Below are 22,172 nucleotides of genomic sequence, written 5' to 3' on the forward strand. Positions count from 1 at the left end.
CAGCGACTCTCTGCGTTTCCTCACCTCTCGTCGACTCGCGCATGCCGGCGCAGCCTCTCATTGTGCGGCAACTCTCCCGTTCTCCACCGCCTGCTTAGCCGCTCTTCTTTCCCCAGTGGTAACGCATTCGGATTGAAGCGTGGCTGAACAGGAGTCGCCTATCCCAGCAGCACGAACCACATACCGTGCAGACCGAGGAGTCGGCTACAGAGGAAGACCTGCGCTTCACTGTGCGTGACTGGTGCCGAAGAAGCCTCCTATTACTTTTTCATTGCGTTCTCATAGTTTTCTGCTACCCCTTCCCGTTACTGCGTGTTGGGGTCTTGTCGACTCGCTTGCTTTGTTGGGCGCCGTCCCCCCTTCCTCCCTCCCCCACCCTTCTCTTCTCTTGGTTGCTTACGGTGGCACCTTAGCTGCTCTCCTTACACCTCTTCTTATTATATGCGGTCTTCGTCTCGCTTGCGCCTCGTTCTTTACGTGTTGGCATGATTATTACATGGCCTTGTCGCCGAACCCCTCATACGCACAGCCGGACGCGTAAGCCCGAAAGGGCAGTTGTGTAAGCGTCGTCGAATCTTTTCACCGGGTGTGCGAACTCCTCAGTCGACTCGCCACGACGTCCCCGTTGGTGGGCAGCTTTTTTTGTCATACAGCTCCACGGCCACCCCCCCTCCAGCCTCCTGTGCCGTCACCCTTCTCCCTCTCTATTTCTCACCGTTGGCGTGGCACAAAACGGAAGGACACGCGCACGCGCCGATCGTGGAGTATGGCAAGTTTTGGAGCCGTTTGGGATGACGCTTGCCTGTTCCTCGCCACCGATGTGGCAGGGGTGCTTCGCTGCTACCGGTACACGACGGAGAAGGTGAGCGACGGTGACACCGACAACGACGATGAGCGCGTTCCCGTCTTGACACACCTTTGGTCGCGTAGCCTTGGAGACGACGTGCCGTCCGAGTTGGTGGGGGCGACTGACGGCGGCACGTGCTCACCGGCGTCCTTGACTGCTGCATCCGCGCAAGCTGGCTTTAAATGTACACTTTCAAAGTCTCTTCGCCTCCTAGATCCCGCCTCAACCGTGCTCGCTCCGTGGGCGGCGGCAGAGGGGCCCCGCACATCGGGTGAGCACCGAGATATCTCCTCTGCATCACCCAAGTTGGGTTTTATGAAGGGACATAGCAGCATCAACGGCGGCGCTGCGGACGCAGCTTATGGCACTGCCGCCCGAGGCACCAGAGAGGGAAGGAGCGACGGCATTCGGACAGTTGGGGCAGCTCATCTTGGGCGACAGGCAATCGGCGCGCCGTGCCCGTTCTGCAAACAGGCGTCTTCCTCATCTTCGTCACCGTCTTCGGCGCTCGCCCCGCCCTACTCAACCTGCACGCCCCGACTCACCAGCGCCTCGGCTGCCACCGCCACTCAAAAGCCAACGAGTGCAACAGCGTCGGGTAACACCGCGTTGCTCTGTAGCAGCAAGGGCGACAGAACCGCGATCGAGCGGAGACGGAGTGAGGGACGGGAAGAACCTGTCGGGGATCGCCGTGATAGCGATGCTAGCGGCGACAACTTCTTTCGGCCCTGCGACTTTATGGCTCGAATTCCGGAGGCGGCCTACAGAAGTTTGAAGGCGAGCGCGAACGCTCGGCCGGCAGCGGCGGCAGGCTCGATCACGTCTGTTGACCTCGCAGCACAGGCAATGGGGTTCGCGTCCAGTCAACCTTCGGAGGTCGCGTGGTACTGGCGCTGCCCACGCTGTGTCATCGATGCACGCGCGACACCGGACGGTGGCGGCAGTGACGCCAAACGCTCGGCGCACAGATACTTTATGGACGAGGAGGAAGCGGGTCAGCTAAGCCGTGATGACACGGCGAAGGAAACTGGTGATTCGGCTGAGGTTGCCGCAACGGCGCACTTATGGATGCCCTTGCCGGAGGCAGTGCGGCATTGGAACGCCGTCTGCTGTCATCGTCACCGGCTGTTACTCTTGCGCCACATGGAGGAGCGATACATCGAGCTGGACTTGTTCACGGGGGCATCGCTTGATGGCGTTCATCTGGATGCCGACATGAAGGCGGTGGCATCAGCGGAGATTCTGGACTCAACATCGTCTTTGGACGACTCGGCTCACAGTATCCACTCGTCCGCCAGTGACGGCAGCGGCACTGAGGTTAGCCGTGACAGCTGTACTAGCATCTCTGCTGCGAATCGTGACGGGCTGCCGCGTGCCGTACTGTCGCTGACAACACAGCGCTATGAGACACTGATCATGCAGACGACACTGTCCCGCTCCCCCGCGAAGACCGCCAAGGAGAGGAAGACAAGGAGGGCAGCGCTGGCCGCTCCGGCACGGAAAGCAGCTCACACGTGCCTAGGAAAGCTGGCTGCACCAGCGATTCAGCTTGACCTGGCATGGCACACACCCAGACAACGAGCGCACAAAGACCTTTCCTTCTCCGATGCCGAGGATGAAGTTGTGGTGGAGAGACAGCAGGGCGAAGCGGAGCTGCTTGCCGCGTCTCAAGGGCCGGCTGCGCGATCATTCTCGTCGATCAGCAGCGAGAAGACGTTGCACCACAGTAGCACCAGTACATCGGACATCGACATGGACGTCATGGCGGGCCGCAAGCAACTCCCCCCGCAGTACCACTTTCTCCGCGCTGTCAGTCCTGCACCGTCGTCATCGGCCACGTCGGCAACCTCGCCGAGAGTCATCCGCAATGAACCAACGAAGCTGTCGAGCGAAAAGCCTGCGAGGCACAAATGTGCGGGCACTGACAGGAGTGCTGGGTCATCTGCAGGGCGCGAAGCAGAGCCGCATGAAATCCCAGTGCGGTGCGGACCGGGGGGATGCGTGTACAGAGCAGTGACTGCAACGCTGGACAGCTTTGCCGCCGCCGGAAACGGCGAAGCGGCGCCTCCGCAGTTTCTTCTCCTCCTCCAGCTGCCTCTCCCTCTTGTGGAGGCGTTCTGGGTGAGACTCCCATCCGCCTCCGCATTGGGGAGCTCACAGAACGGCGGGGACGCTGCGGGTCGGTGCTGCACAGGTGAGCGGTCTATGTCCGCAGTCGAGCTGCGACGTGTGCCATGGCTTCCGCGTGACGCTTGCAGCCTTAGGGTTGTCGAACTTGCTGTTGCTGCACCGATAAGCGCCTCCGGCGTATCGGAGGCGCGAACGACTCTGCGTGGGTTTCTCCTTGAGGCGTCAGATGTACCCTCGGCGCGGAGTGAGATGTCTACCAGGTTTCCGCGTGTCTTTCGTGTGCTTTCTGCCTATGACGTGCTTAGCGCTAGGAGTGCAGCTGCGCGTAGCGCCTGGCTTGCGCGCAATACACGGGGTAACCACGGGCCATTTAGCGCCTCGTCCGATGCAGGGGAGCGCGAGCAGGCTGCTGCAGCGGCAGCAGCCCCGGGGCATCGCAACGGCACTCGCGCCGTGCACACCAAGAGCTTTTCCACATCCTTTCTCTACGAGAACCCAAAGAGGAGCAGCAGCGTCGCTCAGATCATCAGCCCGCCGCCGCGTCACTACATCCCGGCAGCCAGTTTCTTTGACGAAAGCTTCGAGCCGCTCATGCTGCTTGGCCGCGGCGTCGGTGGGGCGGTGCTGCTCGCGCGGCATCGCGTCACCGGTGTCTTTTACGCCATCAAGGTGCTGGTCGCCCGCGACTACGAGACTGAGCGCGATATTCTGCAGGAGGTGCGGATTCATGCGATGTTAGAGAATCGTTACCTGGTGCGCTACCACACTTGCTGGTCCGAGGTCATTTCCCCCGCTCGTGCGCAGCAGCTAGCGTTCATCGGTGTGTGCCACCCGTACGAGGCGAATTTGGGGGGCTGCAGGCGATTCAGCTCCGCATCCTCCTCCTCGCCCGCGACGACTCGACAGAATGCGCGGGGCGGCACCCCGCATTCTCCCACCAACCCAGACGGAGACACTCTCAGGAGGTCGCAGTCCCGCACTGCAGCTGGCGGGTGGCATCACCTGATACTCCCAAGCCTTTCGAGGATGATGCTTGTGGGAAGCAGTTCAACAAGTGAGACGGTAACACCGGAAAAGACGCCGATGCAGTCGCGCCCGCGACTCCGCGGCGGCGACCTGAGGCGACGCATCGTGGATGAATGCGCGGACGATTCGACTGACGACGACGGAGACGCGGTGCTTGTTGCGCAGGTGGTGAAGCGGCGGGGTACAGCAGGTGATGGTTTCAGGCACTCCGGTGCCGACATCTCTCCGTCTACAAAGATAGGGTCGCAGCTATCACGGCGCCCTCTCACCTTTTCCTCGACGTCTTCTGCGTCTGCGTGGGGCACGCGTGCTCCCCTCACTTCGCATCGGCTACGCAAGCAGCTGAGGACCACCTCTGTCCTCATCTCCGGCCCTTCCTCTGCGGCCTCGGATGGCGTGAGTGGCACCACTGTTCAGGACGGTGCCGACAACGAAGGAGAAGATTTCGAGTCCATCTGGGATGACGCGCAAGGGTGTGACAGCGGCCGTAGCGAGTGTAGCGGCGACGGCTACGGCAGCAGCCAGCGGCCTGAGGAGAACACCATCATTGGCACACGCGTGGTGTTCCTGCAGATGGAGCTGTGCCAGGGAACTCTTGCGCAGTACCTGGCTTCTCGCACTTCCATTGATCGCGTGGAGAACTTGATCATCGCCGTGCAAATCGTGGCGGGGCTTCGGTACCTGCACCATCGCGGCATCCTGCACCGTGACGTCAAGCCGACGAATGTCTTCATGAATTACCGGTGCCAGTACCACAAGGAAGTCTACCAGACGAACTCGTCGAGCACGAGCGGTGTTGATGACAGCTCTGAGGATGAGGATGGCACGGGGAGTTTCTGGAGGTTTCCAGGGTCGGCGGCCTCTCAGTGTGTCGCTTCGACAGCAGGGAACGGCGATGGTAAGAATGATGGCTGCGTACCTTCCCCGTCTTCAGCCCTCACCTTGTGTCGGCGTCACCCGAGCTCCTGTCCGCCGGAGATTCCGTCCAGTGGCGGCAGCCCGAGTGTGTCTTGTGCACCGCGGCGATCTTCTATTGTGCCCCTCGGCATGCAGGAGCTGTTTCGTGCTGCCTCCTCTCTCTCACCTGGCTGGAAAACGGAGATGGCCACGGCTTCACTGGACAACTTGCCTTCATGGGATGGCGAGCGGGCAGCACTCGATTTTGTCATGCACCCGCCTCACCGCATGGCTGCTGAGATGCTGCAGGAGCGACTGCTTCGGCGGCAAGCACCACCACCGGCTCGCCAGCGCGCCCGCTCGAAGTACGAGGTGACGGAGGAGGAGGCGGCCCCCGCGGGTGCGACTATGCCGCTACTGCAGTCCGATGGTGGTCGACACTTTCTTCGCCGTCTAGCAAGTTGGCTGCTCCACCGCTTCGTGCACGTACAGCTGGGCGATTTGGGACTCGCTAAGTTCTTGTACCAGCAGGAGATGCGCGTGGACGACTTTGTGTCTATGAACGCGATCAACACGATCGGCGTCGGCTCCCCGCTCTACGCGAGCCCAGAGCAGCTCAAGGGCAACCGGTGCACACCTGCCTCGGACGCCTTCTCGGTTGGCGTTGTGCTAGCGGAGATGTACCTTCAGCCCAAGACCATCGCGGAGCGCTTGACGGTGCTGCGTGAGGTACGCGAGGGGGTCTACCGCGACAAGGTGCTGCTTGCCCAGTTCCCTGAGCTGAGGCTGGTGCGTCGCTTAACTGAGACTCAGCCAGAGCGCCGCATGACACTCGCAGCCGTCCACAGAGCTCTCAGATCCTTTCTCGAACAGGCACTACAGGACGAGTTGTACCGCCACTACGAGTAGCACAGCTGGCGGCCCTCCTGTGCGACCGGGCGAAGGGCCACGGCGCAAAGACGGCAAGACGGAGGTGCGTAGCGGTGGATGTGGTAGCTCAAGTGTGAGGGAGCATAGCGGTGGTGTTGTTCTTCCATTTTGTACAAGAGCCGAAAGAACGCGCTGCAGTTCCGTAGGTGCGCACGCGCGTGTGTGTACGCCGCTGCGCTTCTCTCCGTACCCTTTTTTCTTCCTCACCTTCCCGTTGTAAGGCCTCGTGCGAGTTTCCGCAGTGCGGGCAGCCACTGCGGGCTGCTGCTGATAAACACCGCAGATAAAGGACGTGACGCATGCACCACGCAACAGAAGAACAAGAAGAGGAATGGTGGCCAAGGCAGCGGCAGAGACGTACTTGGTGCATGCTGGAGGGAGAGGAGGATGGCGAGGGGCCACTTCGGTTTTCCTCACCACGCCATTTCCTGCAAGGAGGAAGCAGAGCAGAAAAAGTCCTCTGCCGCATGTCTCTCTTCCTCGATGACCACCGCCTGACACCACCACCACCCACTCCCCTGTTTCCTCTCTCCTCTGCGGCTTTCACCTTGTTGTCTGTATAACCGGGGTATCTCTGAGAAAGGTCAGCGCACGCGCGTGCGCGGGGTTTCTCAGCACATTCGTTTCGTACGTGGGATCTGGCTTCCTTTCCCGTTTTACGGATCCTCGCCTATGCCGCTTATTCGTCATCCGTGCCTGGGCCGCCAACGTCACCCTTCCTCCCTCCCTTTCTTCCCGCCGCTGGCCCTCTTCTCTTCGTCCAGCAGGACGCAGCCGCAGCGAGGCGAGTGACTGTCTTCTACTTCTCACCTCTTGTCGGACTCATGTGGCGTTGGGTGTCTCTAGGTGGGTGGTGTGGACCGTCGCTCATGCTCAGCAAGCTGGGCCTTCGCCCCGCTGAGGAGTCGCTGCCCTTCGACATGGTGCGCTGCACCTTCGACGGTCTGGTGGAGTTGACTGCGAACGGCTTTTCGTCGTCGCTGCGTCCTACTCCTCTGGTCCCCTCAGCGAACCCTGCAGCAAGCTCGAGTGCTGTCACCGACGTGGCCCGCTACAACTTTTTCGCGAAGCAAGAGGACGGCTACTTCCCACGAGCATCACGCCTTTCGTCAGCGTCCTCCCCTTCCGATGCTGCCTGCACGGGTGCACCTCGGTGCTTTGTTCCAGATCCGGTGAATGTATGGTTGCTCTTCCGAAGCCAGCACGCCTGCTTCACCCACTATGACTTGAACAACACGGATGTGCAGGCGGAGTTCCGCAGACGCATTCGTGCCTGGGAGGCCCTGCTTTCCCCGGACAGTGCAGGCGACGCTGGCCAGGAAACGGTGCGGCCCGTCACCTTCATCCGCACCGTCATTGCCGAGAACCCGGCGGAGGAGCTGGAGATGCTGCCGCAATTTCACCAGGCAGTGCGGGAGCGCACCCGCGGGCGACTTCCCTTCCGCACCGTTCTCGTCGTGCACGATCAGGCAGACACGACGCGGCCGCTGTGCGCGATGCCACAGGAGTCGGACCATGACAGCCCATGTATTGTGTGGAATCTGAGGCGGCAGCGTCCGGCGCCGACTCCCTCGTCCTCTTCAGCCGTCGACGCAACGGGCGCGACGTCAGCAGCGGCAGAGGCGCCGTCGCTGCTGGACCAGTGCCATGATGGCTACCAGACAATCCTCACCACCATGTCCAAAAACGCGAAGTGGCGCTCGCTGGACGCCACGCTGCCGGCTTACGAGACGTACGTCAATTCCCGAAAGGCGCCCTTCACCCCCTACACGGAGCTGAGCCGTGTAGACGGGGTGCCAGCCGTGCGAGGCACGTGCACCGGGTTCGGGTCGACTTTCTCTGCAGCTTTGGGCCGCTGCGTCCACTGTGGATGCACCGATGGGCACGCCGTCTCCGCAGAGCAATATGACAAGCACCAGGAGTGGGAAGAAGAGGATGTGAACGAGTTGCTCCTCAACTATGCCCTGCACCACTGCGACGAGGTGGCTGCGGTGGAGGCGACGGCGCGGCAGCAGAAGCGCGGCGCGCACGAGACGTGGCAGAAGCTGCGGGTTCTTCTGTCAGACTGAAAACCGAAACAAAGAAGGCGTGAAGCGAAAGCGTTGCGGTGGCGCATCCGTGTCCGAAGAGCTTGGGTATGGCTGCATGCTGTGCACCATGCGGTAAGGTCGGCGCCACTCTAGTCTTATCCGATCTTGGCGGTGACTCTTTGCAGTCAAGCATAAGAAAGACGTGCAGGGAAACGCTCTGTGCACACGCGCCCATGCGTGTGTGTGTGTGTCCCGACCGTCGTTTTCCTCCTGCTTGCCGCCTGACACTGAGGGGAGGGCCAACGGCAAGAAACGTACTCATCATAGCTCCATTTACACGGGGTCTATCCATGGTGCTCGGTAGCCGTAACTCGCTACCCTTCTGCTGCTTCTTTGACCTTTCCACGGTGTCTGTATCCCTTCACATCGTGCCTCTCGACGATCTCTACGAGTTCCCTGTGAGCCCCACTTCACGCAAGCGTACACAACATACATACATACACATACGCACGCGCGTCGCATTGCAGGATCCTCAACGTGCCGTTTGCTCTCCCTGCTTCTGCTGCTCTTTGTTTTTTTTTCTTGCGGCCGGTAACGGGTGACGTCTGATGCGTTTATCTTCTCACCAGCGCCCCGCGCGACTGCTTTCTCCTCCTCTGACTCCTCTGAGACTTGCCTCTACCGAAGATTGGCAGCTGCGACGGCCACAAAGCCGGCCTGACAACCAATCGGCACACTTTGCATTCTCTATACACACACACTAACGCAGAGCGTAAGCTGCGGGGCCAGTGCCGCCCGTGCGGCAGACACGCGAGCACACCAACACAAGCCCCACTCAGGACTCGGCAGTTTCTCGCTCGCGTGTGTCTGCAGCACGTACCACCGTTAGAGCCCCTCCCCCCACCTCCCTCAGGAACACGATACTAGCCAGCCTACACATCAGAGCGAGTACGCGCCCGCCAAGCAAATGACAGCAACGCCGGCGCCGCGAGTTTTTTTGGCCTCTTGGCTGGAAAAGAAGATGGAGTGGCGCTTCATCTATGAACACCGCTATTTCATTCTTGATGGTACTCGCCTCAGCTACCGCCTCGAGGAGCACGGCGCCGAGAAGAAGTTCGGCACCATCATATCCTTTGACCCGTGGCGCGAGAGCGTGAAGGACGACACCTCTAAGGGATATTGCTTCACGGTGTGGCTGCTCGAGGGCGGCTCCTGGGAACTGCGCGCGGCGACGCGGGAGATCTACGACAGCTGGCTGCATGCATTTCTCACAGTGCTCGTACCCTCCGACTCCACCTCTGGGGCGCAGAGCGAGGGTGGCGGTGTGGCTAGCTCACGCGATACCTCAGTAACCGCGGACGCCGGTGCGACGCCCGGCAGACCATCTTCCGGACACCTCGAAAGTGAGAGCCTGGGTTGTTTTCGCAAGACAGGCGAGCGCGGTGATGCCATAAACGGTGCTAGTTCAACGCAAACCGAATCCGCCGACACCTCGCGCAAGACGGCGGACGCAAGCCCATCAGCAGAGGACGCCACCCTCACCGCGGAGTCCATCGCTGCTGCCGTGAATACAAGAAACACCGTCTGCGTCTCCAACGTCGTGCTGCTGTCCTCCATGGTGGAGAAGGAGACGGCCTGGCGGGGCTCTTGGAAGGCGCGCTACATGGAGCTGCTGGAAGGGCGCCACCTTGTCATTCGGTCCTCTGCCACATCCAAGACGGAGCGGCAGCACTATGTCATTGAGGCGGTGGACCCCTCGCCACTTGTAGGCCAAGAGGTATGGCTGCTCTTCACCACAAGCAACGGCGACCGCTTCTGGGTCCGCTACGGCTCCGTGGAGGAGTGTCAGCGCTGGTACACGGTCTGCCGACGGCTGCTTCACGCGGAGTGCTCATGGCACTGGCTGCCGCTCGCCGAGAACGTCGCTGGCCGCTCGCTGCGGCTTCGACAAGCCACAAGCGGCGATTACAGCGACCTGCAGCTGCACTACCATTCCGCTACAGTGGTGCCGTCCTTTCAAAAGGGAACATGGTGCCCATTGCTGTACATCTTCGGGGGCTCGGACCGCTGGTGTAACCAGCTGTTCAACCCTCAGGCACGCGCCTTTCTCCCGCACGCCGAATCCACGCACACGACAAATCAGCTGTGTACGCTGGAGCTGACAGGCCCGCACGTGATGCAGCTGTGGAAGCCTGCACCGTACGAGGAGGGCCCGCACGCGCTGGTGCGCCCGCTTTCCCGCTACGGCGCAACATTGACGTGCATCCCTGTGGAGGCGCCGCCATCGTCGGAGAGAAACGACTGGCCGCAGCAGACGATCGGGGCACACGTCGTACTGTTTGGCGGGCTGTCGGGTGGTGGATATCAGCCGCCCGCCACAGAGCTCTGGAGTGTGTGGCGCAGCCCGGCGGCGTGCGCCGAAGACGTCGAGATGCAGTGGAACAGGCACGATCTGCCCCCTTACGAGCTCCCGATGCTGGCCTTTCACGACGCCGTGTGCATCCCGTGGAGATGTGCGGCAGTGAAGGACAGCGCAGACCCTCACAAGCGGCTCCACCCCGATGGCGGGTTTCTTCTCGTGACAGGTGGCCTCGATGTGGAGTATCGCTGCCGGGCTGAGTGCTACGCGGTGGTGTGGAACGATGCAGGCCTCACCGAGGCGGCTGAGCAGCTTCACTCAACCGAGTCGACGACCGAGGACAGACTCGAGGAGAGAGCGCGCCTGACAAAGCCGGCGGCGTTTGCCTTTGGCCAGCTGCCAGAGCCGCGCGCGTTTCACCGCATGGCGGTCATCGAAGACGGCACGGTGGTTCTCGTTGGCGGCCGAGGGGTAGAGAACGCCGCGATGAGTCATCCCGTCCTGACGCTGGCACCGGAGGTGTGGCGGCGCGCATCCAAGGCGTGGAGAGACGTCGCTACCGCTGCCACAGCGCCGCCTGAGAGCAACAGCAACGGAGCCGAGCCGAGGAGCGAGAATCAGTGCCAGCGGACGAGTGGCGAGGACGAAGCCAATGCAGGCGCGGCTGACGACGCGGATGCTTCATCTTCGCAGTGGCTGGCAGCGGTGTTCGACTGCTCTACAATGCCTATGTCGTCCACGACGCTCCGCGCAGTCACCGAACTACCGAACGAGATGGGTGATGTGGCCGTCGCTGCCACCGAGCACGGCAATCGCGTGGTGGTTATGGGGCAAGTCTCGCAGCCACGCCAGGATGTGAAGCTCTACTTGCTGGACTTGGAACCTGTCGTGGCACCCACTTCAAGCGGCCGTCGCCGTGGATCGCGCGGCATCAGTGCAGGCCAGCAGCTCCCCGCTGGCACGAGGCGTGCTCGGTGTCAGGAGGTGGTGCTCTTCGTCGGTGCCGTACCGAATCGCGTGGTGGGTATCACCCTGCACGTGTACAACGACTACCTCTTCGTGATTGGCGGCTGCATGGCTGACAAGTCCAAGTCGGAGCCGTACAAGTTGTGCGGACCCCTGCGTATCCTGCTTGAATGAGGAGCGCTGCCCCTCCCCCTTGCCACCTCTCTATCTTCCTCTTTCAGTCGGGAGGTGTCGCACCCGACGGAGGTCGGATGTGAGTATGGCGTAGTGGCGTAGAAGGGGTGTGGGGTGTGGGTGTTGGTGTTGGTGAGCGGCGCTTTTTCCTTTTGTTCTCGTTTGGCTTCGTTGTCTTGTGCTTGAGCATCTCTGTACCTGTGGACTCGCTCATGGTGGCGCTTTCTCCCCCCTCTCCCTCCCTTCGCTCTCGGTGTACGCGTGTTATCTTCGTTTTTTTGTTGTTGTTTTTGGGTTGATTGCAACATTGGTGGCGCGCTCACGCCCACCAAACGCGGACTCCACTCGTGCCCCACCGCCTCGCTTTTTTTCTTCCGCTTCTCTTCTCTTGGTTGTTGCTGTGTTCTTGTGTTCTCATCTTCCTTTCATGTTCTCCCGTCCACCAAACACGGATAGCCGAGGAGAATGATGATGATAGCGTCTATCGCGTACGTAGAAAAGGGCTACCGGCGGTCTATCACATCTGTTCTTTCAAGAGCTGCGCATACGCAAGTGAGCAGACAGCCGGCACAGGCTTCCGCACTCCGTCTTTAACCCCACCCTCCCCACCTCCCCCCTCCTCCGCTCCCCACACAGCCACGAGGCGCTTACAGCATCTGTCTTTTCACGCTCTCTGCGTGTGTTTCTCGCTTGTGCTTTGCTTTTATTTTGCTCGATTTTGGCGTTGAGTCTGTGTCGCGTCATTGCTGTAACGGGCGAGACGGGGCGACGTGAAAGAGGCAGCCTCAGTGTCTCACGGTGATGTACGAGGAGACAAAAAGCGAAGAAGGTGCAAGCCAGCGGCAACTCTACAGTGTGTCTTGTACCCCTGGATACATTCTATTCCGGCCTGTGGGTCTCGCAGGCGCATGAAGATCACATGCACCGCAGCATCGCACCCCCCTCCCCACTCTCGGTACTGGAGCGTGTCTGGAAGACGCTATCCTTGACACGATTTCACCGCGACTCGGCAGCCATGTCGCTTCTCGGGCACTCGTCTTGCTTCTCCTTTCACCTCTGCTCCCTTTTCTTCATTCCTCGAGGCTGCAAACTGCTTTCTCTTCCGCTCTCAGACAGTGGGGCACATGGAGAGCATACAGACCGATACCCCCCCCCCCAAGAAAAAAGGAAAAAATCCCTGCGGAGCTGAAGACTTTGCTGGCAGGCTCTCCTTGCTCTCTTTGTCCCCTACGGCTGCTTCCGCCTGTGTCCCCCTCCCCTCCCCTCCCCCCACCCCTTTACCCTTCACCCCGCCGTCAGTTGCAGGGTGCCTGCGCGTCGAAAATTGAGTCCGCTTTGTTTCTTCCCATCTCGACTGGGACGACAAAGATACCAACCTCTGTTGCACGTCACTCGATCTGGGTGCTTTCGATCCCAGCATAATTCGAAGGCCGTCATTCCTCTTATCCCTTGTGGAATGTAACCGGTTCAAACGTTATGCCAGAATGCACCCTGATAGCTTGCGCTGCGGTGCCTGCATCATGAGACGGTGAAGGGCAGCGGTGGTGATGCCACAGACGTGAGAGTGCTCGCGATTGCGAGGATGAGGGAGGCTGCGTGATAGGGATAGCGATGCGCCGCTGGTTGAACGGGGTCGTTCAACATCTTCTGCTATGGTGAGCAACTGCCAGCTGCAAATGCAGCTCTGTTTTGGTGTTCCGTGTTGTCTCGTGTGCCCGCACAGTTCGAAGGCCGTCATCCCCTGTACTACCTCTTAGGATGACTTCGGTTCAAAGGCTGTGCCAGATGGATTGCCATGCCGTTGGCTTGTTGCTGTTACGCTCGTCGAGTGAGGGCGAGAGGTCGGCATACCGATTCTCGTGACATGCTGGACGGCCGAGGGCACAGCTCTCTTGCTTTTAGATAAGAGGTGCTTGTGCGTGCGTGCGACCTCTGTGTTCCTCACTGAATGCGCAGACGCCGCTCACTCTCTTATTGCCCCGTCCAACGGGGGTATTCGGGAAGGGGGAGAGAGGGAGAGGGACGAGGGGCATACTGCCCCTCCTCCCTTGTAACCGAGCTTGCGCACCACTGGCCATGACAGGATGATATCTATTCTTTGAATGTTCTTCGATGACGGGCCTCGGCCTGCGATGAGAGGCATAATATAGATGAACCCTTTAACTCTGAAACGGCTGCGAGCAGTAGAGAGGGGAGCGGTGAGGAACAGGTTGTGTGGGGTGAAGTACCAGCGAAGCGCTGGAAGGGGAAGGGGTCGGGTACGTGCCTGCTGAGCCGCGCTAATCTCTGTCCGTGGCGGGTGCACAGAAGGAGCAACAAAAGGTTTGCAGCGCCATTCTGGCTCTCTGCTTTGGTGCAGCGCATGATGAGCACGATCCTTTGAATGTTCTTTGACCGCAGCCTTTGGCTGTCGTGAAAAGCTTTATCGATGAACCCTTTAACTCTGAACTTAGCACGCAAGAGCACCCCAGCAAGGACGAGGGGCACACCCACACGCTGCCAGGGAGAGGAGGAGTGGGGTTTGGATGTGGCGTGCAGTCCACACGTCTTGCGCGCTCGGCAACAGTGCGCCGGCTCTGTTTGCCAAACCATGCACATGCCCAAATGCAGAAAACTTCGATTTAGCAATGCGGCACGGCGCTGTCAACAGAAGGCACGTATGAGGCACTTTAGTGAGGCAGTCAATGCTGCAGCTTGCGTCTGGATCGCTTGCCAGTTGCGCAACTTGCGCTGTCTTATGTTCTTGACGCAGTCTATCTGGCGCCTACTGCTCGAAGAAAGACCAATGTGGTGTCCAGCATCCGCCTTAGTGGTTCACAGTCCTATCATGTTGGCTGTGCCGTCACTGTTGCACAATGCGGTTTCGTGTCTCATCTTCTCCTTGTACCCTTTGAGGGGTGCACAATGTCTGCCCAGTGTATGGAGTGGAAGCAGGGTTCGCATCCTCGCCTCGGTCGAACATAGACGCGTTGGTCTGCTTCGCCAACGAGGTTTGCCGTGAGAGACAAAGAAGGGACAGCGCACGAAAGATGAAATAAAAAAGACGCAAAGTTCCGCAGTAGAACGGCACCGCAGCACCACCAACGCATGAGGATGCTGCTCGCCGGCAAGATTTCCTTTTCCCTGCGTGAGGTGTAAGCCGTGCTGGCTGCCTTGCCACCTATCCCCTTTTCCTTCATCGTCCCCCCCCCAACATGCAAAGCGTATGCTGCAGCTTCTGCCATGAAGCACGCCCACGCCCACGCCAAAGCAGAGAGTCCAGTACGCTCGTCCAGAGACCCAGTCTGGGGGAGGGAGGCAACCAGAACAAACAAAGCGTGCGAAAGGACACATCCGTGTCAGGCACGCGCACATGTGCATTCCGTTACACTTCGGGCGTGCATTGGGGGTGGGGTGGGGTGCAAAGCACGTCTGTCATCCCTGCAGATTGCTTCACTCATCCTATTCCTTCTCGGGCGAACTCTATTTGCTGCGTGTCTTCTCCCTTCTTGACTGCTGTGCTTACACGGGGGGGGGATTTTGTTGCTGTTTCGCCTGGCATAGCTTGGCAACGCCTCGGCAACGCCACAACCCCACCACCCCCATCCGACTTGGGGCGCTTCCCCTCTACACTTGCGTCGGTAGCCGCAGACGCCAAAAAGAGCGGAGGCAGCACTTCTGCGCTCGAGGGGATTTTTTTTTGACCTGTGACGTACAGACAAGCGCGCAAGCACACACGCATCAGGGGACAGTGGAGAGGCTCATAAGTAAATCCGCCGCAATGTTTTGCCGTTTGACGGACCACGCAGCCGCGGTAGCGGTTTTGGCGGCCGTTCTCTGCGTGTCAGCGCTAGCAGCGCCGCCAGCAGCGACCGAAGCCCCAGCCCCCAACAGTGCCGCCCGCACGACTCCACCCTTCGAGCAGTTTTTCGCACAATCGTTCCAGGTAAGCGTCATGACGCAGTCGTCTGGCGTCTTCAACGCAACGCTGCGTATGCGCGCCTCCCTCAACTTCCCGGAGAGGGTGCAGGGCGAGCTGATCCCAATCGGCGAGGCGAAGCTCAGCAGCCAGGGGCAGACTCTTCTTCCGCACTTCCAGCGCGTCCGCAGCGTTGAGGACGACAAGCTCTCCGCTCTCTCGTTTTCTATGGCCGCCGGCCTCGGCCGAACAAACGGCAAAAAAAAGGGCAGCACCGACGAGTTTGCCGTCGCCGGAAAGAAGCAACGTCCGTCGTTGCTCACGATGGATCTGCACCTGCGGCACAGCGATGCGATGCAGGGAACGGCGAGCGTGTATTACCTGCCGGCGGATTTGATGGCGCTACGTGCGCAGCGCGCGGCCATAAAAGAGGGTAGTGCGCCGCCGTCTGCGACGGTCGAGTTTGAATTCCGCTCCGAGGTGGACCATATGACCGGCAACCCACTCAGCGACGTGCAAGCCCTTGCGCACGTCTCGAGCGCCATGGTGACTATGGGTGACCAAAGGGGGGCTTCGAAGTCTTCAAGCGTAGCTGGTGAGAAAGCCCATGATGGGTCGGCGGCTGCGACCAGGCAGGGTGGTATAATCTTCCGCTGGATCACTGAGCATGAGTTCTCGGCTCACGTGACCATTCCGATCGCCGACAAGGCGGGTGCGACGTCGACGCACATGGAGCAAATTTGGGTCTACGGCTACGCCACTCCTTCGAAGAGCGTGTTTGATCGCAAACAGCACGAGGTGCCGTTGCACAACAGGTACATAATGTTGGGTGTAGGTCTCCTGGGCTTTTTCGTGCAGGTTGTCTCTGGTATTACAGAAGGTAAGAAGCGCGCACAGGCGGCAGTCGAATGGGAGGGGAAAGCGCAGAGGCGGGAGAAGCCCAAGCTGGAGGCGCCGCTTCTCGAGCAGGAGCGCAACAGCAAGAAAAAGAAGTAAAGACGGCGCGTCAGCAATTCGACGCGAAGAGCGACAGAGGCGCCCGGGCTGAAAGGCGTATACACGTGTGCGTCTCTCCCTTTCGCGCTCGTCCTTCACCTCCTCCCTCGCACGTCCCTTTTCCCGAGCCTTCTCCGTGTGCGTGCATGGACAGGGAAAGAGAAGCGCGCACTCGCGTGCGCTTTGCATTGCGTGGGTGTGGGTGTGTGCCTTCTTCTTTCGCTTTCTTCGCTATCGATCTAATGTGGCAAATTCGCATCAATAACGCGCAAACCAAGCAGAGCGTCAAAAAACCGGCATGCCGGCACAGGTGCATGAGGGGGGGGGCGCGACATGGTTCGCTTTCTCTCTACCTCTGTGCAGTCCCCTCAGCAGCGGGCGACTAGCGGAACACGCACCGACGCACCCCTACCCATATCTCTCCTTCCTTCGTCTTCAAGGAGAGCGAGAAACAGCGGCGACGGTAGAGAAAGCGCCGTGAAGGGTTCTAAGGTTGACGAAGGGCAAGGGCAGAGCAAGACCCTCTGCTCGTTTTTACCACCGCGTGGTGAGCCACAGGGGAGATTCTTCTCCACTGTCATGGGTGGGTTGGGGGGGGGGGGCTGCCCCGGCGAATTCGCTGCGGATGCCGGCATGTGCACGGAAGAGAGGAGGAGGAGGTAACCGGCGTCCTCTCACCGAGCAACGACTCAGTCTTCACGGATGTCGGGTTGAACTTCTTCTCGTACGCAACGCGTTTCTTTCACCCACACCCTCCCTCCTCGAAGTTTTGCGCTTGCCGAGCGGGCGAGCATCTGTTGGGGCGGCAAAAGAGACATAACTCTTTCCCTTTGGTATCTCATGTTTTGTGTTTTCTAAGTCGTACCACGGTAACATGAGTGGCGACCCTCTAGCCCTTGTCGTGTACGCGGGCCAGATGGCCACGTACGTGTGCGAAGGTGGCGACGTGCAGCCAACATACCCCATTCTACATCCAATCTCAGAGGAGGTGCTGCGACTGTTGCGACAGGAGCAATGCCAAGCAACAGCGCCGGATCAATCTGCGCCCGCCTCCGCGTCATCTTCGATGCACACGTCAGGAGATCGCGCGTGGCGTCTGAAGCAGCAAGCACAGGAGCTCCGCTATCACTTCCTTCCTCTTCTGCAAGGCCGGTTTGTGCTGCTTGTGGTGCCGCTGAGCAGCACTGCCTCGTACCGTGAAGAATGGACGCGGCTCTGTTTCGATAGCCATGTTCTTGCTCGGCGAATGGTCATGCTGACAGACACAGTAGCCAGCGCCTTCGCCTGCGGCATGGACAGAGGAGTTGTAGTCCACGCCTCCTTGTCAACTGTAAGCATGTGCCGAGTGGAAGAGGGCTGCTCCACGCGGTACAGCAACTCACATATGGGCAGTTTGCAGATGCTGTGCGGGGTGAAGCTGTCTCTGCAGCTAGCGGAGGAATGGCCGAGGGTGGCGAATTCCGTGACCACCTCGCACTCAACTTCGTTCCCCGCTCTAGGACCCGCCAAAGGCGCTGAGATGGATACTGCTGTCGAAAGTAGTGCTGACAAGCATCTTTGGAACAGCGGCGTCGGTGCATTGGTGGACCTGACGAGCCCAGCGTACCGCGACGCGCTCATTCGCGCCTTCGGATTCAAGGCGTACCGCGATGTCATCGTGCGCACTCAGATGGAGGTACAACAGCACCAAGTGGCGATGACGACGTCTTCGAAAGGAAAGGGCAAAGGCAGCGGCCGCCAGCGAGCGCCATCGCTCCTCGACGACCTGCGCCAGAAGTACCCGCGCGCAGTTTGGCGAGCGCCCGGCCAACTGGAAAAACTGCTTGCCCGCGTGGTGCAGGGTGGTCCCACCACGCCTGCTTCCGCTGCCTTTCTAGAAGGCGGTGAGCCATGCGTTCTAGCAGGAGAGGCCCTCGCTATCCCCTACGTACACGCTTTGTTTGATTACCTAGTGAAGCGCTGCGGTGACGATGTCTGGGCCGCTGTGGAGCGCGAGCGGCGGGCGCGGAAACGATCTCTGGCCACGTCGCGGTCGCAGCATCGGCCACCGCCAAGCCACCATGAAGACCATCGAGGTACCATGAGCAAAGCCGGGTCGGGGGCAGCGCACTCGGGCGCAAACGGCGGCTCTGATGAAGCTGCCACGGGTACGGGGCGGCACGGCTCCAGCACAAGCCGCAGCACCAGCAGCGACAAGGACCTCAGTGACGAAGAGGAGGAAGAGGAAGAGGAGAGCTCCTCCTCGAGCTCGTCCTCGCACTCGTCTTCCGGGACGTCGTTGTCCGATAGCAGCGACGAGGATACTTGGCTGCAGTCGCAGCCGACACCGCTTCCAGCGGCGCCGTGGTGGCTGCCGCTGCTTGGCGGATCGATTGTTAGTCGCCTCACAGACAAGGATGTGCAGCGCGCCGTGATCACCGCCGAGGAGGCGAGGGAGACGAATGGCACGACGGTACACTGGAGGATGCTTCTCTGAGTATCCGCGTGGTTGCGTGATCCCGGCTTCGCGCTGTATATGTGCGCACGTTATCAGTGAAGAAGGAACGGCAAAACGGTTCGCAGCTCTGTTCCGTTTGTTGCCCATGTGCAGACGAGAGCATGCCGTCGCTGGAAAGAGTTGTCGCGACTTGCAACTCCAGTTTGGGGGGGGGGCGGGGAGAAGACCAAGGTACGAAAGCTTTGGCCTTTTCCATGCCAGCACTTTGTGAGCTTCCCACTGTCTGCAAGCCGCGAAAAGGCACACACCCACATACGTACACAATCCACTTCAGTCGTCCCTTCCGCTGCGAATCCGTGGCGGTGATGCACGCCACGTAGCTGCTCGTGGTGTCTCGCAGGGGACTTTTTCTGGCTGCTGCTGCTGCTGCTGCGGTTGCCCTCTCGGCCCTCTCCATGCTTCGTAATACCCCTTCCCCCTCTTCTATGCTCCACGAGTGCTGAGATGACGGATACCCCCGACGAGCTGCCAGGCACACGTCACGGACAAGCCGCAACCTCCACCAGACCTTCTAGCCGCCCATTCTGACCTCACCGTTGCTCCCTTCACCCTTCTGCGCTTTTTTTTCCGCCCGTCTCCTGCTTACGTATTCCGGCTTACTGGGGCCACCTTTGCCGCACGAAAGGGAAGCGTGACACGCAGCGCCGCAGAGCTAGGGTGAGCTGTCGTTGCATGCGCGTACGTGTGGACTTGGATGGGGGTGCAGTGGACATGTTAAAGACGTACAGTATCTTGCGTTGCAGTGGCCCCCCTCCCTTGGCGCCTCCGTGTTCTTGCTATCGAACGACACGGTACAGTCTACACCGTCGACTCGCACCACGCTAGCGCACCTCATGACGGCACAGGTTTGCTGAATGGGGGGAAGGGAAGGAGGCGAAGGGGGCCAGCGCCCCGTCAACCCGTATTTTGCCCTCTTGTGTTTCAAAATCTCCGCGGGATTGTGAAGAGAGATCGGAGGTCGCTCACCCGCTGCCGGGCTTTTTTAACACACTGGGCAAGTGACTGCCGTCTTCTGAGGGTCCAGGGACTGGTCTACGACGTGTGCGGTCTCATGATCCAATAACCCATTCACCCTCTCCATACCTGCATAATCTCTGGTGACTGCCCTGCCTTCTGCTCGCACAGCATGGCAGCTGCACAGCACATACCCCTCTCGCTCCGTGTGGTCTTTCTTCCCCTCTCTTTCTGCCGACGATACACCAGGTGAACAGAACGAGTGTGTAGGCGCATCGCTTCACCAATCATCATCCCGACAAGGACCACCACTGTCAAGCATGTCGGATGTACCGAGTCCGGCAACAGGCGGATGCAAGCGTTGTCTTGTTCTGCGTGAGAGGTGAAGGGCGAACTAGGCAGCAGAGGCACTTAACGGGCCGAAGATCCTGGCAACCCTTCTCCGAGCCGAGGAGCAGCACCAGCCGCACGACCCCTCAAAGAACTCTGAAGACAGGACTGCCCGTCGGGTGGCCCGGAGAGGAACAGGACAATGGCATGCTCACCGAGGGTGGTAGCGTGCCACGCGGGAAGACGACTGGCCCCGCTCACGGACGGCCTGACCGGAGGAGTGCTGTACCGCCACGTCAGCACTGAGGAGAGAAGCGGCTGCTCACCCCTGCACACGCGCCATCGTTGGCTAGCCGGTATCCCAGCATGGGGTTAGGACTCGCAGCAACGCACGACTGCGTACTTTCGGCTTCCTCTCAGTTCGTCATTGTGGGGGCGGGTCGTACGCAAGACCTTCTCGAGGATCGCCACACAACGGCCTTCTGACCTTCGCCAAGTGCGTGGCACAACAACGCTTCAGCGATGACGGCGGGGGCTTCTCATGCTGATCTATGTATTCGCAGAGACATCAGATGAAGCGATACGATGACCCCCCAAGACCGCACCCATGCCGCTCGCGCCCCGCTCTTTCACAGGGCCACAACGAAAAGGCGGGCCGGGGAAGCGAGACTTCCGTGCACACCAACAGTGGACTCTTTTGTAACAACAAAACCGAACAGATGTCCCCCCCCACAGGGCGAAAACCCCTCCCCTCTTATGAAGGGCGGCGGGCCTGACGCCGAGGAGGGCATCCCGCTGGAGGGAACCGGGGACAAGTCATGGCTGAGCGCCGCGAGGAGGACCTGAAAGGCGTCGCCCAATTCTCTCCAGGTACGCAACGATGCACAGCGCGCTGATATCCCCTTGCCGTTGTATGGTGATTGGACGACACTCATATGAACACCAAGGAATCACCGGAATGGTCGGCAGCGCACGGCAGATGGCGCACCAGCTCATGAGCGGCGGGAATTCCGAATCAGCCGCCACACGTACCCGGTAGGTCAGACCTACCGGGAGGATCGGGGCCACACATTTCCAAGGCCCTCTTAGCCGCATCCGATGAAGAGCTGCTGCAGATGGCGCGCGGCCCCACAACTTTCGCGGGCGAGAAATGCGAGCGGAAGGACAGTCTCCGACGTGCAAAACTCGGTGAAATCGGCTGCGAGGGTGAAGCCCGCCATCCATGGCCAGAAAGGCACGCACGTTTCTCCTTTCCCCGCTTCTCCACTCTCCCTGCTGTTGGGGGACACCTCAGCGCGCGGTATCCATGGCCCTGTACCCGCCCTGTGTGGGGAGAAGCCAGGCAGCCCCTATCCTCCCCTGCCAACGCCGCGCCGCATCTGGCGGTGGCACGAACACGCACCCAGGACGTGGGGAGCTGCGAGCGATGCATCGCCGCTGATGTCTGCGGTGGGAGACTGGACGGCGTTGCGTCGTCGCGGCCTGCGACAGCGAACACGTCTGCGCCACCCACATGGTGGACGAGGTGTGTGAGCGTGGCTGGCGCGTGCCCCACCCGGCCGTGACGCTGCCTCCTGGTGCGGGGAGCCTGCGCCACGGCGAGGGCGATGCGCGAGGGAGGGGTGGCGGCCGGCGGAGCGGGTGGCCGCTGTGTAGCTCGAGGCAGCGGCCGTGCTCGGGTGACGGTGTCGGCGCATTGCTGTGGCGCGTGTGGCCCCCGCTGCCTGGCGCCACGCGATGTGGCCCGTGGCATGGGACGGGGAGAGGCGGGGGTGCTGCGCGGCAGCGGATGCCCATGGTGAAAAATGTTAATGGCTTGCTGGTCACGTGTTTTCTAGCGCTTTGTGTGGCTCGAGGCGGGTTGGCGTGTTCCGGCCTGAGTGGCGTTCTTGTCGCCACGTAGTGTTCAACAACACATCAGAGCCGCCGCAGCGGCTGCTACTTCTACAAAGAAACTAATATGTGAACAGCTTCACTGTTTTTTTAGTGGATTCCGACATGCGAACGTGAAGCGCGCGGCTCATGTGTCGAGTGTGTTCCGTTCTGTAAGCCTCTTTCGCACACTCACGTGCGGCGTGTGAATCGGAATGCACTATAGGCCGCGGACGCTAGCGTTGCGTTGATGAGGGAAGAGGGGG

At 60.3% G+C, this 22,172-nt stretch overlaps 5 protein-coding genes across 5 annotated transcripts; all 5 read left to right on the plus strand.

The window, feature by feature from the left end:
- Positions 1-1,915: 1,915 nt before the first annotated feature.
- On the plus strand, positions 1,916-5,809 carry LMXM_29_1560 (putative protein kinase; the record flags this gene model as incomplete). The annotated part of the gene is made up of 1 exon (XM_003877253.1): positions 1,916-5,809. One exon carries the CDS (start codon positions 1,916-1,918, stop codon positions 5,807-5,809), a length of 3,894 nt encoding a protein of 1,297 aa, XP_003877302.1.
- Positions 5,810-6,654: 845 nt separating this feature from the next.
- LMXM_29_1570 (conserved hypothetical protein) lies at positions 6,655-7,899 on the plus strand (the record flags this gene model as incomplete). Its single annotated transcript, XM_003877254.1, has 1 exon — positions 6,655-7,899. The coding sequence occupies one exon, from the start codon at positions 6,655-6,657 to the stop codon at positions 7,897-7,899; it is 1,245 nt and encodes a 414-aa protein (XP_003877303.1).
- Positions 7,900-8,827: 928 nt separating this feature from the next.
- Positions 8,828-11,359, plus strand: LMXM_29_1580 (conserved hypothetical protein; the record flags this gene model as incomplete). The annotated part of the gene is made up of 1 exon (XM_003877255.1): positions 8,828-11,359. One exon carries the CDS (start codon positions 8,828-8,830, stop codon positions 11,357-11,359), a length of 2,532 nt encoding a protein of 843 aa, XP_003877304.1.
- A 3,760-nt stretch (positions 11,360-15,119) lies between these two features.
- LMXM_29_1590 (conserved hypothetical protein) lies at positions 15,120-16,253 on the plus strand (the record flags this gene model as incomplete). The annotated part of the gene is made up of 1 exon (XM_003877256.1): positions 15,120-16,253. One exon carries the CDS (start codon positions 15,120-15,122, stop codon positions 16,251-16,253), a length of 1,134 nt encoding a protein of 377 aa, XP_003877305.1.
- Positions 16,254-17,127: 874 nt separating this feature from the next.
- Positions 17,128-18,729, plus strand: LMXM_29_1600 (conserved hypothetical protein; the record flags this gene model as incomplete). The annotated part of the gene is made up of 1 exon (XM_003877257.1): positions 17,128-18,729. The coding sequence occupies one exon, from the start codon at positions 17,128-17,130 to the stop codon at positions 18,727-18,729; it is 1,602 nt and encodes a 533-aa protein (XP_003877306.1).
- Between the last annotated feature and the right edge of the window lie 3,443 nt (positions 18,730-22,172).

This window comes from Leishmania mexicana, chromosome 29 (genome assembly GCF_000234665.1).
Source record: "Leishmania mexicana MHOM/GT/2001/U1103 complete genome, chromosome 29".
NCBI classification, from domain to species: Eukaryota; Euglenozoa; class Kinetoplastea; order Trypanosomatida; family Trypanosomatidae; genus Leishmania; species Leishmania mexicana.